This window comes from Erpetoichthys calabaricus, chromosome 1 (assembly GCF_900747795.2).
Source record: "Erpetoichthys calabaricus chromosome 1, fErpCal1.3, whole genome shotgun sequence".
Classification (NCBI taxonomy): domain Eukaryota; kingdom Metazoa; phylum Chordata; class Cladistia; order Polypteriformes; family Polypteridae; genus Erpetoichthys; species Erpetoichthys calabaricus.
This window is the reverse complement of record NC_041394.2, coordinates 119,254,371-119,271,847: the sequence shown is the minus strand read 5'-3', so window position 1 is coordinate 119,271,847 and position 17,477 is coordinate 119,254,371. Positions and strand designations below refer to the sequence as shown.

The 17,477-nt window shown below is 40.5% G+C and overlaps 1 protein-coding gene across 1 annotated transcript in view; it reads right to left on the bottom strand.

The window, feature by feature from the left end:
* Positions 1–16,283, bottom strand: part of ribc2 (RIB43A domain with coiled-coils 2) — a 35,171-nt gene extending 18,888 nt beyond the window's left edge. Inside the window, exons 1-3 of the mRNA XM_028793925.2 lie at positions 16,066–16,283; positions 5,972–6,053; positions 1,407–1,751 (exon numbers count right to left, since the gene is read on the bottom strand). Of these exons, the coding sequence (XP_028649758.1) occupies positions 1,407–1,751; positions 5,972–6,053; positions 16,066–16,182 (544 nt within the window). The 5' untranslated portion in view covers positions 16,183–16,283. The remainder of the gene's footprint in view (positions 1–1,406; positions 1,752–5,971; positions 6,054–16,065) is intronic.
* Between the last annotated feature and the right edge of the window lie 1,194 nt (positions 16,284–17,477).

Genomic DNA, 17,477 nt, shown 5'->3' with positions numbered 1-17,477 from the left:
CTGCTTGTGTAGAATGTGTACATTCTCCATGTGTCTATGTGGGTTTTCCTCCCATAGCTTAAAGATGTACTGTAGATTAATGGACAATTGTAAACTGGCCCTGTGAGTGTGGGTGTGTGCATGAATGGATACTGCAATCTCTGATTCCTGGCTTGTGCCCAGTCTGCTGCTGTATTAGAATCCATCCCTTAGTGAAAATATATACTGTATAGATATGTAAAAATACTGCCCCCCACACATGTGTGTGTGTGTGTAAAAAAATCATGTGCATCAATAGTACTATACAGTTAACATGAAAGCAAATGCATAATGTGCAGGCTTTAACATTACAAAACCACTACCAAGGCAACTTAATGCCTATGATGAAAAAAATAAACATCTCTCTATTATAATAAAAAAATCCTGGGGAAGTGACGAGACTTTTTAGCCTGGGACAAGACGTGACCTTTTCAGAGAGATACTTTCACGTCCCACGAGACAAGACTTTGTGCCAAGAGATTTAACCATGCCCAGGGCCGGAAATAAAAGACAAAGATGAGAAAGTAGAACATCGTAAAGAATTCAAAAATGTTGGCGCGATACACATGCAGAGCATGTTAGAGATAATGAAAGTACTAAAATTCGATTGTCTAAAAAAAATGATCGTAAAGATCGCATTAGCGCTATCAAATGGAAATTATTACTCAGTGAAATAACGGAACAGCGAAAAGAGATCGAATATATTGTTTGGATTTAAACTTTAAGTTGAATACTTGTAGATCGTCTGATTTGTGTTGCCATCAGGGAAAAGTAATGTTTCTTCCCAATGAAGTGGCGTATCCATGAGAATTAAAAGATTTGCTGTTTGGTGAAAGTGACATCCACATACACAAGTGGGCAGGGATGCAAAGTGGCTGGCGCATAGCGCAGGCCAGGGGGGTTGGCAACTGAAGCGAGCAGGGGGCGAAGCCCCCTAGATTTAAGGAATTTTACTTTTCTAAAATTATGTAATATAAACAGAAATATGTGTTAAAAGTTACAAAAATGTTTTTAGGAAAAATCAATTTAAAAAATGTATCTGCAAAACTGATGCCAATTAAGCACAATGAATACCCACACATTCACACAAGGCTAAAATGGAGCCACACTTCAATTTAAGATGCATGCATCTGAGGTGTGAGAGGAAGCCAGAGAAAATCTGCATGAGCACAGAGATAACATTTAACTTTACACTGGGAATGAGAGAGCTGGGAGTTGAACCAAACCCCTGGAGCTTTGAGGCAGCAGCCAATACCACTGTAATATCATACCCCATCTAAAAAAAAAAGATTTAAAAATCTTTCATAAATAGCCTTTTTATAGTTGGATCGAAACATTTAAATATTGGTACTCAAAAAGTACCCTTTCCTATTTGTTATAATTAGTACCTCTCATTCGATGCTCCTGCTGAGCCTTTTGTAATTCACTTTGTTGTTGAAGCAGCCATTCTCTTAGTTGTTCTTGCTGACACTTGTATCTTTCTGACTGATCTAAATCTTCTCCAACCAGTTTCTGCACCCCTGACACACATAACCTCGGATCATCATCAGCTATCCTTGCGGGGATATCCTTCTTAAGCTTTTGTGGGTCATTGAGATCAAATTCACGCCTGTCCTCCATCTTCTGGAATTGACTCCTGAAATCATTGATCGCCTTGTTCAGGTTGTGCATATCCTTCTTTTGTCTATCATCTAATAGACAGTTGATTTTATCATGAAGAATCATGCTTTCAGCTGGAAAAAATGCAATAAAGATATTAGCAATTAGAATTCCTATGTTACCTCTTTGTGTACTGGATTTTCAGTTTGTCCTCCACTTCTTACAGGTTTTAATTTTAAAATATCTCCTTAAGCATTAGGAGAACACATATTACTGCTACTCAAAAAGATGGTATTATGCTTGAAGACAACTAAAAAAACAGTCCACCACTAACCACTTTGGCAAATACTAATACAACCCCTACTTACATATAAACATTTGGTTAAAACAAAGTATAATCTTCCACAGACACTTATTATTTTCTTAAATATTCTATTTATTGTAAAGTGATGACTGTTTGGAGCAAATTAGCTTTTTCTAATAAAGCTGTCATTTTCTCTCATGTAATGCATTGGTCTTGCAAAGGGGTTCATGGCTGAATTCTGTAAGACTGAAATAAAACATTGTGGTGCTAGTTTCTCTCACGTTATTAAGAACACGATTTTTCCCATCTAAATGAAATTTCAATCGGGGTGAAATGATCTGCATATTCAATGCAGTTAGGCAAGCAGTTAGGTACTACCAAACGATCATGAGTAGATGAAGAACTGTTAACTGTTATGATTCATTTGAGATTTTATGCTTTCGTTTATTTTTTAGTAGTAATAATTAAAATTGACACATTTTTTTTTTGTATTTTCTTTATCATCATTGGCATTGTCTTCATTAGTTTCATGGCAGTTGCCATATTGTTTTAGCAATGAGATTAATTGCTAGTCACATGACATATCCCACCATGCGGACATAGCCAGATGTCATTCTGTCATTCTGTCAAGATGATGGCAGAGTACCACTATTGTTTAAGCCTTTCAATTAATGGTTCCTGATCTTAGGACATTTTAAAATGCTGCTTGTTTTGACCACAAATTCTTCTTTTTCATTTTGAATTGACTTGTTTCCTAGTTAGTCTTTGCTGGCTCTAGATTAGACCTTCTGCCTGTTTTTCTGCATACTTTTACATCTGCTTATAGACTCTTAATTTCCTAGACTAAAATCTGAAACTTACTTTTTTGTACACAGTACAAACCTGTTGAGATTTTTGTGCATAACATTAAGGTCAATATATCACAAGCAGTCCATTAAATATACTGCCTAAGTGGATAGAAGTAAGCAGTTTATTAAAGGAGCTGACAGATGTTGATACAAAATCTGTTGGGCTACACTAAGTTAACAAGTTGGAAATACAAGAGACAATACATCTGGCAGAGCCCCCTGTCAGAAGTAGCTTCAACTCCCACCTCCGGTAGAACTTCGACCACGTCCCGAGGGAGGTGGGGGACATTGAGCCCGAATGGGCCATGTTCCGTGCCTCTATTGTTGAGGCGGCTGACCGGAGCTGTGGCCGTAAGGTGGTCGGTGCCTGTCGTGGCGGCAATCCCCGAACCCATTGGTGGACACCGGCGGTGAGGGATGCCGTCAAGCTGAAGAAGGAGTCCTACCGGTCCCTTTTGTCCTGTGGGACTCTGGAGGCAGCTGATAGGTACCGGCAGGCCAAGCGGAATGCAGCTTCGGTGGTTGCTGAGGCAAAAACTCGGGCATGGGAGGAGTTTGGGGAGGCCATGGAGAACGACTTTCGGACGGCTTCGAGGAGATTCTGGTTCACCGTCCGGCGTCTCAGGAGGGGGAAGCAGTGCAGTGTCAACACTGTGTATGGTGGGGATGGTGCGCTGCTGACCTCGACTCGGGACGTTGTGGGTCGGTGGGGGGAGTACTTCGAAGACCTCCTCAATCCCAGTAACATGCCTTCCAATGAGGAAGCAGAGCCTGGGGACTCGGAGGTGGGCTCCCCCATCTCTGGGACTGAGGTCACCAAGGTGGTCAAAAAACTCCTTGGTGGCACGGCCCCGGGGGTGGATGAGATACGCCCGGAGTTCCTCAAGGCTCTGGATGTTGTAGGGCTGTCTTGGTTGACATGTCTCTGCAACATTGCATGGACATCAGGGACAGTGCCTCTGGATTGGCAGACCGGGGTGGTGGTCCCCCTCTTTAAGAAGGGGGACTGGAGGGTGTGTTCCAACTACAGAGGGATCACACTCCTCAGCCTCCCTGGAAAAGTCTATTCGGGGGTTCTGGAGAGGAGGGTCCATCGGATAGTCGAACCTCGGATTCAGGAGGAACAGTGTGGTTTTTGTCCTGGTCGTGGAACAGTGGACCAGCTCTACACCCTTAGCAGGGTCCTGGAGGGTGTATGGGAGTTCGCCCAACCAGTCTACATGTGTTTTGTGGATTTGGAAAAGGTGTTCGACCGTGTCCCTCGGGGAATCCTGTGGGGGGTACTACGAGAGTATGGGGTACCGGACCCCCCTGATAAGAGCTGTTCGGTCCCTGTACGATCGGTGTCAGAGCTTGGTCCACATTGCCGGCAGTAAGTCGAACCCGTTTCCAGTGAGAGTTGGACTCCGCCAGGGCTGCCCTTTGTCACCGATTCTGTTCATAACTTTTATGGACAGAATTTATAGGCGCAGCCAGGGTGTTGAGAGGGTCCGGCTTGGTGGACTCAGGATTGGGTCACTGCTTTTTGCAGATGATGTTGTCCTGTTTGCTTCATCAGGCCGTGATCTTCAGCTCTCTCTGGATCGGTTCGCAGCTGAGTGTGAAGCGGCTGGGATGGGAATCAGCACCTCCAAATCCGAGACCATGGTTCTCAGCCGGAAAAGGGTGGAGTACCCTCTCAGGGTTGGGAGCGAGATCCTGCCCCAAGTGGAGGAGTTCAAGTATCTCGGGGTCTTGTTCACGAGTGAGGGAAGAATGGAGCGTGAGATCGACAGGCGGATCGGTGCGGCGTCCGCAGTGATGTAGGCTCTGCATCGGTCTGTCGTGGTGAAAAAGGAGCTGAGCCGTAAGGCAAAGCTCTCAATTTACCAGTCGATCTATGTTCCTACCCTCACTTATGGTCATGAGCTATGGGTAGTGACCGAAAGAACGAGATCGCGAATACAAGCGGCTGAAATGAGTTTTCTCCGCAGGGTGTCTGGGCTCTCCCTAAAAGATAGGGTGAGAGGCTCAGTCATCCGGGAGGGGCTCAGAGTAGAGCCACTGCTCCTCCGCATCGAGAGGAGTCAGATGAGGTGGCTCGGGCATCTGATCAGGATGCCTCCTGGACGCCTCCTGGTGAGGTGTTCTGGGCACATCCAACCGTGAGGAGGCCCCGGGGAAGACCGAGGACACGCTGGAGGGACTATGTCTCCCGGCTGGCCTGGGAACGTCTTGGGATTCTCCCGGAAGAGCTAGAAGAAGTGGCCGGGGAGAGGGAAGTCTGGGCATCTCTGCTCAAGCTGCTGCCCCCGCGACCCGACCTCGGATAAGCGGAAGAGAATGGATGGATGGATGGATGAAATACAAGAGGCATATTAGAATGTACAACTTGTTCGGTTTTGTCATGACAGCTGAAAACCAGGCTATGATCCACTCCTGTCACCATGAAAGGCACTTGATTAAAATAACTAACAAAGGCTGACATGACATGAAGGACTACAAGTCAACCTAGTTGAGTACATTAGTGTTGCAAAAGAGACGCATCAGAAAGCACAGCTTTGTAAAGTCATCCGAAATCTGAAAACTGTTGTAGATCAGTTACAACCTTTCTTATAAACAGTGCATTTGCACATAGGCTTCCAAGCTGGATGATGTCCATGCCATTAAGTGTAGGAAAATTTTGAAAACATTGAAATGTTTGGACTTGTCATTCGCCAGGACCCAATGAAAATGGTTGTGAGGAATGATAAAGAAGAAGCTGTTCTAATTAGAGTTCCATCACTAGTCATACACTGAATACTACCGCACTGCTCTCGTCCTCTCCCAGAGGAATTCAGGCTGTAGCGAGTTCAAATGAGAAAAAGAGCCATTTGGGGAGGTGTACCTAAAAAAGTGGCCACATTTCTAAATTCTTCTTTAAAACACTTTAAGGCTCCTATTTCCAAAGTGATCTAGGTTGTATTTCCATAATAACATTTTTCTTTTAATAAAGCATGCAAATTGGGTTTAACCAAACTTAGTAGGTGGCTGGTTCTGTAAGTGGCTTGTCCTTTCCTTAGCCTCCATAAACAAATTAATTTAAATACTTTCAAAAAAGAATGCAAAGGTTTTATAGTCTACGTGGTTTCACGGAAGCATTTACAGCATTTGGTCTTCTTGCAGGATTCAAGGAGTCTTTTGTTTTGCTTCATTAGCAACAGGGATGAGTTGGGCTTCTTACCGTAGGTGTTGTGCTGCTCTAACTCCTTTTCTTTCCTTAGCGTTTTTTCATTTATTTGAAGATCTATGGCTTCCTTGTCCACCTAAGAAAATATATACAATATGAATTAAAAATTAAAATGAAAAAACAACATTCATACTGCTGCACAACAGGGTTATTACCCACTCTAGTAACCATTTCAATTGGAAACAAAAGACTAAAACATTTGAATAAGAAATAAATCTTGTTCAGTGTGTGGGCTGTCACGAATCAGCAGTAAATGTTATGTTTCAGTGTTTTCAAATGACTTAGTCACAGGCGTTTCCTGGTAACTGATATTTCTGATATTTTCTAAGAGTCAAGATAGAGGAGTATGAAAGTGGTCAGTTCACAACAAGCTCTGTGCTCTTTTGCTAGAGAAAAAAATGATAAGTCACAAATTATGTTTACATTTGTTTGCTTAGCAGAAGTAAGCATCAGTCTCCAGTAAGAGGATAGACTCATATTCCTCTTCAGAATATTAACCAAAAGCACATTCTCAAGTGAGCTAAATCAAAGTCAGTTACTGAGGAGGACTTGAGTCTATCCCAACAACATTGGATACAAGGGCAAGAAGCCAACTTTTATGATTTGCCAGTCCGTCACTGGGCCCACTTACCCACACTTGCCCAGTTAAGGATTGACAATTAACCTAACATACAGTACAAGTACAGTATATATGAACTAGCTGTCCCCCGTGGCTCTACTCGTGTAGTAGTGAATCAGGACAAACATTAAAAATCAATAAACAAACAGGTATCACTAGCTAAGTGGAGGCAAAGTACACTCCAAAACGTGGCCAGAGGTTTGCCGACATGAGCAGAGGCTGGCGTATGAGCGAGGGGGGCCCCACCCGCCTCTCCACTCCTGACATCACACTTCCTCTGTCTCGGATTAGCGCTAATATATCGCTCCTGCAAGCAAACTATGAGAGAAGTCACAAAATCAACCGGAATGTTCAAGCAAATTATAGAGAAAAACCCGATGCAAATCTGTTAAGTAGTTCTCTCATGAAAAGTGGACAGAAATACAGACAGACGGACAGACATTGGATTTTTTATATACTGTATATATATATATATATATATATATATATATATATATATATATATATATATATATATATATATATACAAATAATATATGATTAAGAGTGTTGGAAGAAAGCCCACCCACACAGGGGGAGAATGTGCAAATTGGGCATTGGATTCAAATTTGGGATGTTGATTTCATGAACTGTTCAGTATTTCATTATTGCTTTTGATTGAATTGTGGGTTTATTACAATGTACGCAAACAGCTTTTTTGTGCATAAGATGCCACACTAGCATTTTCACATCATTTACAAAAGTATCTCCATCCGCATTAAAACAACTGAAATCGCGTATGATGTAGATGGTCACCTACAATGGGCATGTGCCCAAAACTTCTTGAATGAATGGTAATGCCTCCATCCATCCATCCATTTTCCAACCTGCTGAATCCGAACACATGGTCACAGGGGTCTGCTGGAGCCAATCCCAGCCAACACAGGGTGCAAGGCAGGAACCAATCCCAGGTAGGGTGCCAGCCCACCGCAGGGCACACACACACTCACACACACAAACACATACACTAGGCCAATTTAGAATCGCCAATTCACCTAACCTGCATGTCTTTGTACTGTGGGAGGAAACCGGAGTACCCGGAGGAAACCCACGCAGACACGGGGAGAACATGCAAACTCCACACAGGGAGGACCCAGGAAGCGAACCCAGGTCTCCTTACTGCGAGGCAGCAGCGCTACCACTGCGCCACTGTGCCGCCGTAATGCCCCCAGCTACAGGATTTATTACAAAACTATAACAACTGGTATTTTTTTTTCTTTTTTCATGTATGCAGCATTCAAAGTGTACAAGGTGCATAACAGGTAAGCAACACAACAAGAACCACGGAAAGAAATTCTTCTATGTCCAATATGTTGAAATGTGGTTTTCTACCAGGAATGGTGACAAACCAGAAAATGAACAGGATTCAAGTCAAAGAAGGGCTATGTGTTAATCACAAACTAATCACAGCTTCACTAAAGTATATATTTTCACAATTCTCTTTTTTCACCTGTCCACATTGCAGCAATGAGCAGGCATTTTCACAAGTATATGAGCTCAAGAAAGCATTTTCAAAAGTCTCCATTTTTTATATTAAAAATGTTGGGATAGAGTGGACGAAAGTGTAAGATAGAGACTAATGTCTTTATTTGTAGAGCGGACATAGCCTAAGTGATGTCCCTCCTGAGCATGCTCAAATATACAAGGCGAGTTTAAGGTTATCAAGCTGACTTGCACATTAATATGATGATGGTGGGCATCTCGGTAGTTTAGTTACAAATCTGCTGCTTTGACCACTAAGATCACATTTTCTTGGCACTGTTTCACAAACCACTTTCTCCATAACATGTTTAATAGGAAATGGGGCCAATTCTATCAAGTAGCACTAGATGTTAACCTTGAATGGGCTCCAGATAGGACCACAAGGACAATACACAATGGCTTGAAAGATAGGAACTGAACTCAGATACATGACACTGAGAGGCAGCACATTATGCCACATCTCAAATTGCATCAATCAGTTTATCCAATCACTTAATCTAGTATAGGGTCCTGGCAGCATCAGGTACAAGGAAGTAAGGAAACCAGAAGAGACCAAAAGATTCAGAGTTGGGTAACAGTCTATGTGCACACCCATTTCATTCACACTTATCACTATGGATCTCTGCTTGTGTTTTTGTTCATGTTGCATTTCTTTTTTTATACTAGATTTGTAATTAATGTACTGTATTGGTCAATGTGTTCTTAAGTAGAAGTGGTGAAAATAAAAATGAAATGAAATTAATTGAATTCATACAGGGCCATTGTAGAGAAAACATAGACATGTAAGAGATATGGGAGAAAAATTACTAAAAGTAAATATATTTTTAAACATAGTAAATTAATTTATTATAGCTTCTTTTATTGAACTCCATCCCAAAACTCAGAAAAGTACAAATAACACTGTGTGATTTCACAAGTCTTTTACAATAAAGCATAGGCATCCTGGTCAAGCAACGTCTTAGTAGCTGGAGTTAAACCCATTAACTTGTAGCTTAGCGTTCAGCACCTAAGCCTTCTAGGTAAGAGGGGGCTCAGTGTAAGTGTAGGTAAAACCTGAACTAAAACACCACAAAATCCTACAAGGGAATAAAATTATGCAAGTAGACAAGACAAGGTAAGAAAACAACAAAAATCCATACCAAATTAGAAAACGATATTAACTAACAAATACAAATCAGCTCCCAATAAAATTTCAAACATTCAGATCTTTCATCTGTCCATCCATTTTCTAAGCCCACTTATCCAGAACATGGTTGCAGGGTAACTGGAGCTTACTTAACCCAGCAATTAGTGGGTGCAAGGCAGAATCAATTCATAGTTATCTCCCTTAATTTAAATAAAACACAACAAGGCATATTTATCCATTGGCCATTTTCCTCAGTTCACACCACTTTCGATCCACTCCCCCTAGAGAGAGTTACACTGACATCATTGCGACCTGTAGAGACATAGCTAACCCTGGCAACAGTATTCCCCTGCCTTTCTCCCCAACATGTTCTGAGTCTGCCCCTTGGCCCTCTCCCGGTGGGCTCTGTGTAGTTCACCAGGGAAAAGATCCCAGGGGGCATCTTAACTATTCTCCCAAAAGATCTGAAATTCTAAAACTGCTTATTTCACATTGAATCCCATGGAAACATAGAGTTTATACTGGAAGCACTTGGTGCAAGGCAGAAGCCAGTCCAGGATGGATTTAAGTCCATTGCTGGCCAAGAATTACGTAACACAAATTTTATCTGTTTGTCAGAATCTGAATGTACAGTAATTTTTGATTAAATGGTGCTGTAAACATTAAGAGTTGACAACCAGCTCCAGCACAAAGTGATGACTAAAATATGCCTCTTGTGGTTTGCCAGTAGCCAACGTAAACATGAGATACTATAAAACATTAAAGACAAACCATATGGTGCTGAAAATAAGGGGAATACATCCTGATGCAAGGCTCAGACCCCAAGTCTGAAGAGGCTGGACACACTTCAGATTGATTGATTCCTCTTCTTTCAATTAATAAGTGTGACATTCCCCTGGAGCAGCACACTCCCTTCAGCTCAAGCTTTTGGCCTGTTTCATACATATTTAGGTAACGTTCATTCCTGTTCCTGGGCCAAACAGCTGTTTAAATTCATCAAACAGTTACATACAAGAGAAAATATATTTTTAAATAGATAACATAATATGTACAAAAATAAGAAGGCACATAGCAAAAGAAAACATCATAGCAAAATCTAATTTGAAATTTGACTGCCCCCTCCATTTAATGTACACTTATAGGCGTCCACAAGAATGGACAACAGAGGAGCATAGTAAGCAATCACAGTGTTTATATCAACTATACCTTTCCACAAGAAATGTGGAAATTTCTCAGTTGAAATGTCATTCTGTACGAAATAATTACTAATGTTGCTATTATTATGGCACCTTGGCGGTGTGTGTTTAGCACTGCACTAGTATATCTCATAGATCCAGTTACTAAAATGAGTATCAGCCTAATAACTGAATGTTTAGGTTGATGAATGTATTTACATCATTTATAGACAAGTAAGCCCGCGATTCGCTAGCGAATCGGAAATCCAAGAATGGCAATCAGTTTTTTGTTCCGTCCGATATCTGGATGGATGACATATCATGGAGGGTGGGTGTGCCTGGGGAAATGTCATTTAATTACATAAGCATATCTGTACTAAAGCGGTTTCGTTTGTGGAGATGTGATTCCGTTGCCTTTGCTGACACCGACTGCTGGCAGAGTGGAGCACAGCAAGTTCAGTTTACAGGTTGTGGTGTTCGTGTGCCAGCCACTGAGTCTGGGAAGCCGCTGGGTTAGAGTCTGTGGCCGTCATGTGATCTGTATTACTGGCACAGTGGATTAGAGCAAGTCTAGCTCACAGGTTGTGTTGTTTGGGCACCACCTACTGACTCTGGGAAGCCGCTGCGTTTTGGGAAGCCGCTGTGTTTGACTCTGGGGTGGGCGCCATGGCGCATTACGTTGTGTTATTTGGGCGCCACCTACTGACTTTGTGAAGCCGCCGTGTTTTGGGATGCCGCTGCGTTTGACTCTGGACTCTGGAGCGGGCGCCACACTGAATGACCGTTATGTGATCTACATTACTGGCACAGTGGATTAGATAGATAGATAGATAGATAGATAGATAGATAGATAGATAGATAGATAGATAGATAGATAGATAGATAGATAGATAGATAGATAGATAGATAGATAGATAGATAGATAGATAGATAGATAGATAGATTATTAATCCCAATGGGAAATTCACATTCTTCAGCAGCAGCATACTGATACAATAAATAATATTAAATTAAAGAATGATAATAATGCAGGTGAAAAACAGACAATAACTTTGTATAATGTTAAATGTTAACGTTTACCCCCCGGGTGGAATTGAAGAGTCGCATAGTTTGGGGGAGGAACGATCTCCTCAGTCTGTCAGTGGAGCAGGACAGTGACAGCAGTCTGTCGCTGAAGCTGCTCTTCTGTCTGGAGATGATACTATTTAGTGGATGCAGTGGATTCTCCAAAATTGATAGGAGCCTGTTGAGTGCCCTTCGCTCTGCCACAGATGTTAAACTGTCCAGCTCCATGCCAACAATAGAGCCTGCCTTCCTCACCAGTTTGTCCAGGCGTGAGGCGTCTTTCCTCTTAATGCTGCCTCCCCAGCACACCACCGTGTAGAAGAGGGCGCTCGCCACAACCGTCTGATAGAACATCTGCAGCATCTTATTGCAGATGTTGAAGGACGCCAGCCTTCTAAGGAAGAGCAAGTGTAGTTTACAGGTGGTGTTGTGTGGGTGCTTACAGGATGTGTTGTTTGGGCACCATCTACTGACTCTGAGAATCTGCTGCGTGTTGGGAAGCCGCTGCGTTTGACTGTACAGGTTGTGTTGTTTGGGCGCTCAGAGATTGTGTTGTTCAGGTGCCACCTACTGACTCTGGGAAGCCGCCGCGTTTTGGAAAGCTGCTGCGTTGGACTCTGGGGCGGGCACCAAGGCCGCAGTGCGCATGCGCCTCGGTGCGTCCGGCGTACATATATTAACTGTGGTTTAATAAGATAGATAACTAAAATTTGGCGAACTGTAAACTGATGCACAAATGTGCCCTGCAATAACCTGGCAGCCCTCCTGAAGTTGGCTCTGCCCTGCACCCAATGCTAAATGGATAGACTCTGTGGCTTTGTGACCCTGTAATAGAAGAGTGGATTCAGGGAGCCAAAGAATGGATGTTATACTATTTTGATACTTTTCTAGCTGCCCCCCATGGCTCCGCTTATGTAGTAGTGACACTGGGCAAACTATAAAAATCAATTAAAAAAAAATGTAATCCTGGCCAAGTGCAAGATAGGTACACTCCAACGTCAAACGTTGGCACTGTATCTGATCGTGTTCAGCGTCCCCCACGTGGGGAGAAAAGCACATGTAAAACACATGTAGCTCTGATTTTTCTCTCCAAAACGTCAAATGTTACTCCTTAACACTCTGTAGATGATAATGTCTGCTGAACAAATAGGTATCACTAGCTAAGCAGAGGCAAGGTACACTCCAACACGTGGCGATAGGTAGAGCAACTTGAACAGTGCTGATGAGTGAGTGATGTATTTTTATTATAATATTATACACTGTCCTCATGACATGTCTCCAGAAAAAACTACATGAAATTAAAATTACTTTGATGTCAAATGCAAAGATTTTTAGATGTTTGTTGCTTTTCTGTAGTAGTAGTAGTAGTAGTAGTATGGTCATGTGCACACAGTACAGTGGAATTATTACTTCCATATGCAACCAACATACAACATATCGCAACTTTCCAGAACCATGGCAACTACGAATGTATTAAAAAACTGATCTTGTCTCCCTATTATATAAAAAAATCCAGGGACGAGATAAGACTTTTTTCAAGAGATTTTTTCAAGTTGCGCCATCCTCTCAACCATTTTCAACCACACACACAGTCCTCTCACCTCTCATTCGTGTTAATGCTTTTGACAGACACAGTTCCTGCTCTCTCAGCTCTTATAAATTTTAATGTTTTCCTCACTTTAAGTTCCCAATTAAAGAAGACGAATTATGTCCAAATCTTATTGAAGAATTTCATCATGAAGGGCTATCAACCGATGAAATTAGTATATGGCCAATCCTGGCACTGAGAAACGATGAAGTCAAACAAATTAACACCAAAAATGATGATCGGTTAAACAGTAAATTGGTTAAATGCGTATCAATAGACTATGCTGAAAGAGTTGGTGGTGATCGTGTGGAAGATAAAAACATCAACTATTTTTTAATATGGTTAATTACTCGCTGTTATGTAAAATAGTTAGTTCTATTATGCATATGTAACAATTCCCATGAAAATAACAATCTGTTTAAATTGTACATCCGCATCCCCATATGCAAGCGGCAGAACTGCAAAGACGCTAGTTCGTAGAACAGAACCAGGGGCAAAGCCCCCTAGTTTTTATTTTAAAAAATAAATCAGTTTACCCAATATACTTACAGTATTTCTGTTTCTATGATCCTATTACTTGAAACATTGTGATATACCATTGTGCTGACATTTGATTGAATGAACCATAAAGCCTTGAGTAATGATATATAAAGGTCTAAGACTTAGTCTACAGGTAAATAGTCTAAAATTGAGACAAAATCAGCTATTTTATATTGCAAAATTATTTACAATAAAATTCGTGAGTCTGTTATTTAAATGTTTCCAGTGTTAAACAAGCATAGAGGTAAATGTGGCATTTAATTTACACAGTGAATTACGCTATTTGCCTTCTATCTGCTTACTTATCTTCAACCATCAAAGGAAATACAGGAACCAATTCTGGATGGAGCTAACAGTCTCACACACATATGACCACACAACCTAACAGCTTCTCTTCACACAAAGATCTCAAGTTGAAAATGTTAATCCACTGTACCAGAGTGTCATCCTTAATCCAATAGCACTGAATATGATATAATAAAAAATACCTGACATTTTGGACTGTTTCAAAGGCCATTTACATCAAAAGATAGTTCAGTCTTAGTGTATTGGTTCAAACATTTTGGACCATTTTTTCTAAATATAAGCACCTATGTAACTCTACTGTCCTATGTAAAAGACTATTAGGTAATTCATGAGTCCACTGTTACTTGTATGCCTTCAGTTATTTCTGTCTTGAAGATAAATGCTATTGAGTTCATCATTAGCGGCTGCATGGTGGCACACCCAAGCTCACACTTAAACAATGAGTAGCACTGCCATATCAATGACCCAGTATTCTTCACTTAAATCCTGACCCATTTATTGCCCTGTCTACATGGAGTCTGAATGTTCTCCCCATGTCTGGGTGGGTTTTCCTTTGTGTACTGTACTCCTGTTTTCTCCCCATTGCCCCAGAGAGGGCAATAAAAAAAAAGAAAAGAAATTGAAATAATTAAACTTACACTAGAAAACCAATTAATTCTAGCAAATGAAACACAACACCCCTATCTAGTCACCACAGACGTTTTAAAACACTCATTGAATTTACATGTTAAAATAGAGAAAAGCCAAGCAAAATGACACCTTTTATTGGCTAACTAGAAAGATTACAATATGCAAGCTTTCGAGGCAACTCAGGCCCCTTCTTCAGGCAAGATGACATCTTGACATCTTGCCTGAAGAAGGGGGCCTGAGTTGCCTCGAAAGCTTGCATATTGTAATCTTTCTAGTTAGCCAATAAAAGGTGTCATTTTGCTTGGCTTTTCTCTACATTCATAATGGCTAACACGGTACAACACCCTAGTACTACATGTTAAAATAAGAACACATCCATTTAGTAGGAGTGGAACTGCATGGAGAAATTTGCCTGATTAATAAACTGGTTAGTGTAGCACAATGATAGTCCAAGTTTGAGTCTGGCTATCTGATATGAGTCTGACGTTCTTCTGAAAATCTTTTATATTTAGCACAGAAAACTATTGCTTCCAGCCCTGTGCCTGACACCTGCTGGGATAGGCTCCAGCTTCTCAAAGATCCTACTTTGGATAAGCAAGTTTGGCAGATGGATGGAAAACCAATGGATAAATAAGTAGGACAGAATGTTGTTTATTATTCAGAACTATTATGTTAACCAATATTTTCTTTTTTTTCTCAAGAATCCTATTGCAGAGTCACTATATGTATTAACAAGAAGAAATAATAAAGAGGTGCTCGCTGTCCTGTTCAAAGATTTATTTGAATTATAAATGTTTACTGTGAGAAATCCCTTTATAGAGAAAACTGATTAATAAACAACTAAACTAAGTTCTATTAAAAAATAAATAATCTATTTAATTAAACATACTCAACCACATACACAAGCACATGTAACATACCACACACACGACCAGACTAAATGGCTGCGCTAAAGAAGAAGATATTTGACTTTGCAGCTTGCTCTGTTGCTATTAATGGAGCCACTGTAAGTTTTTAATGCTACATTGATGCTGACAGAAAGTTAAAGGCTTTTTGGCGGACGGATAGGGTGAGAGTATAGAATCAGTCCTATACAGTCCTCTGGTCTGAAGCACTAAAAACAGCTGCAGAATAAAGATCAAGCATTGTGTAATAAGGAAAAAAATCTTAGCGTACAGTGTCATTTTCAAGACTTTGCATCTGAAAGCAAGCGGAAAGAGATCTCCGTAGAAACTTTTTGAAAAAGCATTTATGCAGAATAAAGGAATAATTCAATTCATAAACCGTTATTCATAATCGATCATAATATAACATCAAGTCCATTTAATCCAATTGTGGCTTGCAAGCAGCACTAGGCACAAGGCAGGAAACAGTCCTGATTGTATATTCCTTAACAAAACTAATGTTCTGTTATTTTGAACTTTTTCTAGGTATATTGTTTATTTACAGCTCTGTACTAAATGTTCTAAAACACTGTCAGTTTGTAGGTAATAACGATTTAATATTAATAATATTTACCCCAATTGTTCTTATTTTAGCGTTGAAAATCCTGTCCTGGCGCTCTAGATCCATATTTCGTCTTTTTTGCATATAGGTAGCAAGTGTTTGATTCTCTGGAAGCTTTGTTTTGTACATTTTTCTTTCTTTCTCCTTTTAAATCGGTAACTTTGTATCTGTATTCTTCTTCTGCAGATCCTCGCCACAGCTGATCAATAGAAGTAAACAAAGTAGTTGCCAGGAAACGCGGGAGACGCGAGTTGAAAGCGCAGTGACCCACACAAAGAGAGCGTAAGTGAGCCCTCAGCCAATGGCGTCATGTGTGGGCGTGGTCAAGAAGGCGCGCTGTCAGAGGGAGAAGGTTTCAGCTGCTCTTTGAAAACTCGGATTCCACGTCCCAGGCCTTCCACAGTTCGTAGAAAGAGAAGGAGAAGAGTAGCTGTATAGTTTTTCCACCTCGAAAAAGGAGCTGTAAACGTTTTCAGACACGGAACAATGGCGCAACAGAATCAGGTGGCTCACAGAGAGATCAGTATATTTTTAAAGCCATTCAACAAAACTAATGAATGTACGATTATATATACCGTTTAAGTCCAAGTTTTTATTGTCACTACAGAAACTGCTGTAGATATGCTATTTTTAAACATATTATTTCTTTTTAATATATATTTGTCTCATATTTCAGCTATATTAATTTTTTAGTTATTTATGTGATGTTATGTAGCGTATCTGCAATGTTAGTTTAGTGTATCGTCATTAGCATTTGTTAGTCATCTTATTTCACTTTATTTTTCTGTAGTTGGAGAGTTAGGTTAGCTATATATTTACAAAAGCACGACAATTTCTGCCAAATTAGTATTACATATTATTTTTGTCTTGATTTCCACAGTACCGTTTCTTCATAGCCTATACTCAGAGAATATAAAACCAACATCAATTAAATATCAAAACGAGTCCAAGTGCCCTCTTTGCAAAATGCAGGCAGACTACAGCATTCTGCTGCCTCACCCTCACCGCTATGAAGTCCACGTTGGAAAATATGCAGGTAATTATGCCAGTAGCGTATACATGTAGTTTTATTAAAAATGACAGTAGGCTACTTTAATTATAAACAGTACCCTTAGATCTTTGAATTCGAACTTTTCAAATAAACTTTCAAAAGGTGAGATATTCCTGCATTTTCAATTGTTTGGCAGGTTCTGCTGTCTACAGAGGGTGTCGCAAATGGCTATTTCCATTGTTGTTTTTGTTTAAAAGTCATTGACAACAGTTTACTGTATATCAGTATTTAATGTTTTTTATTGATTAACTCTTTTAATCCTTGTATTAAGGCCTTCCAAGTCAGACGAATAGCCATGACTTTGTAATTTGCATGTTGATGTTATGACCATTTCATATTATGTTTTTGTGTATGTCTGTATTTAATATTGTGT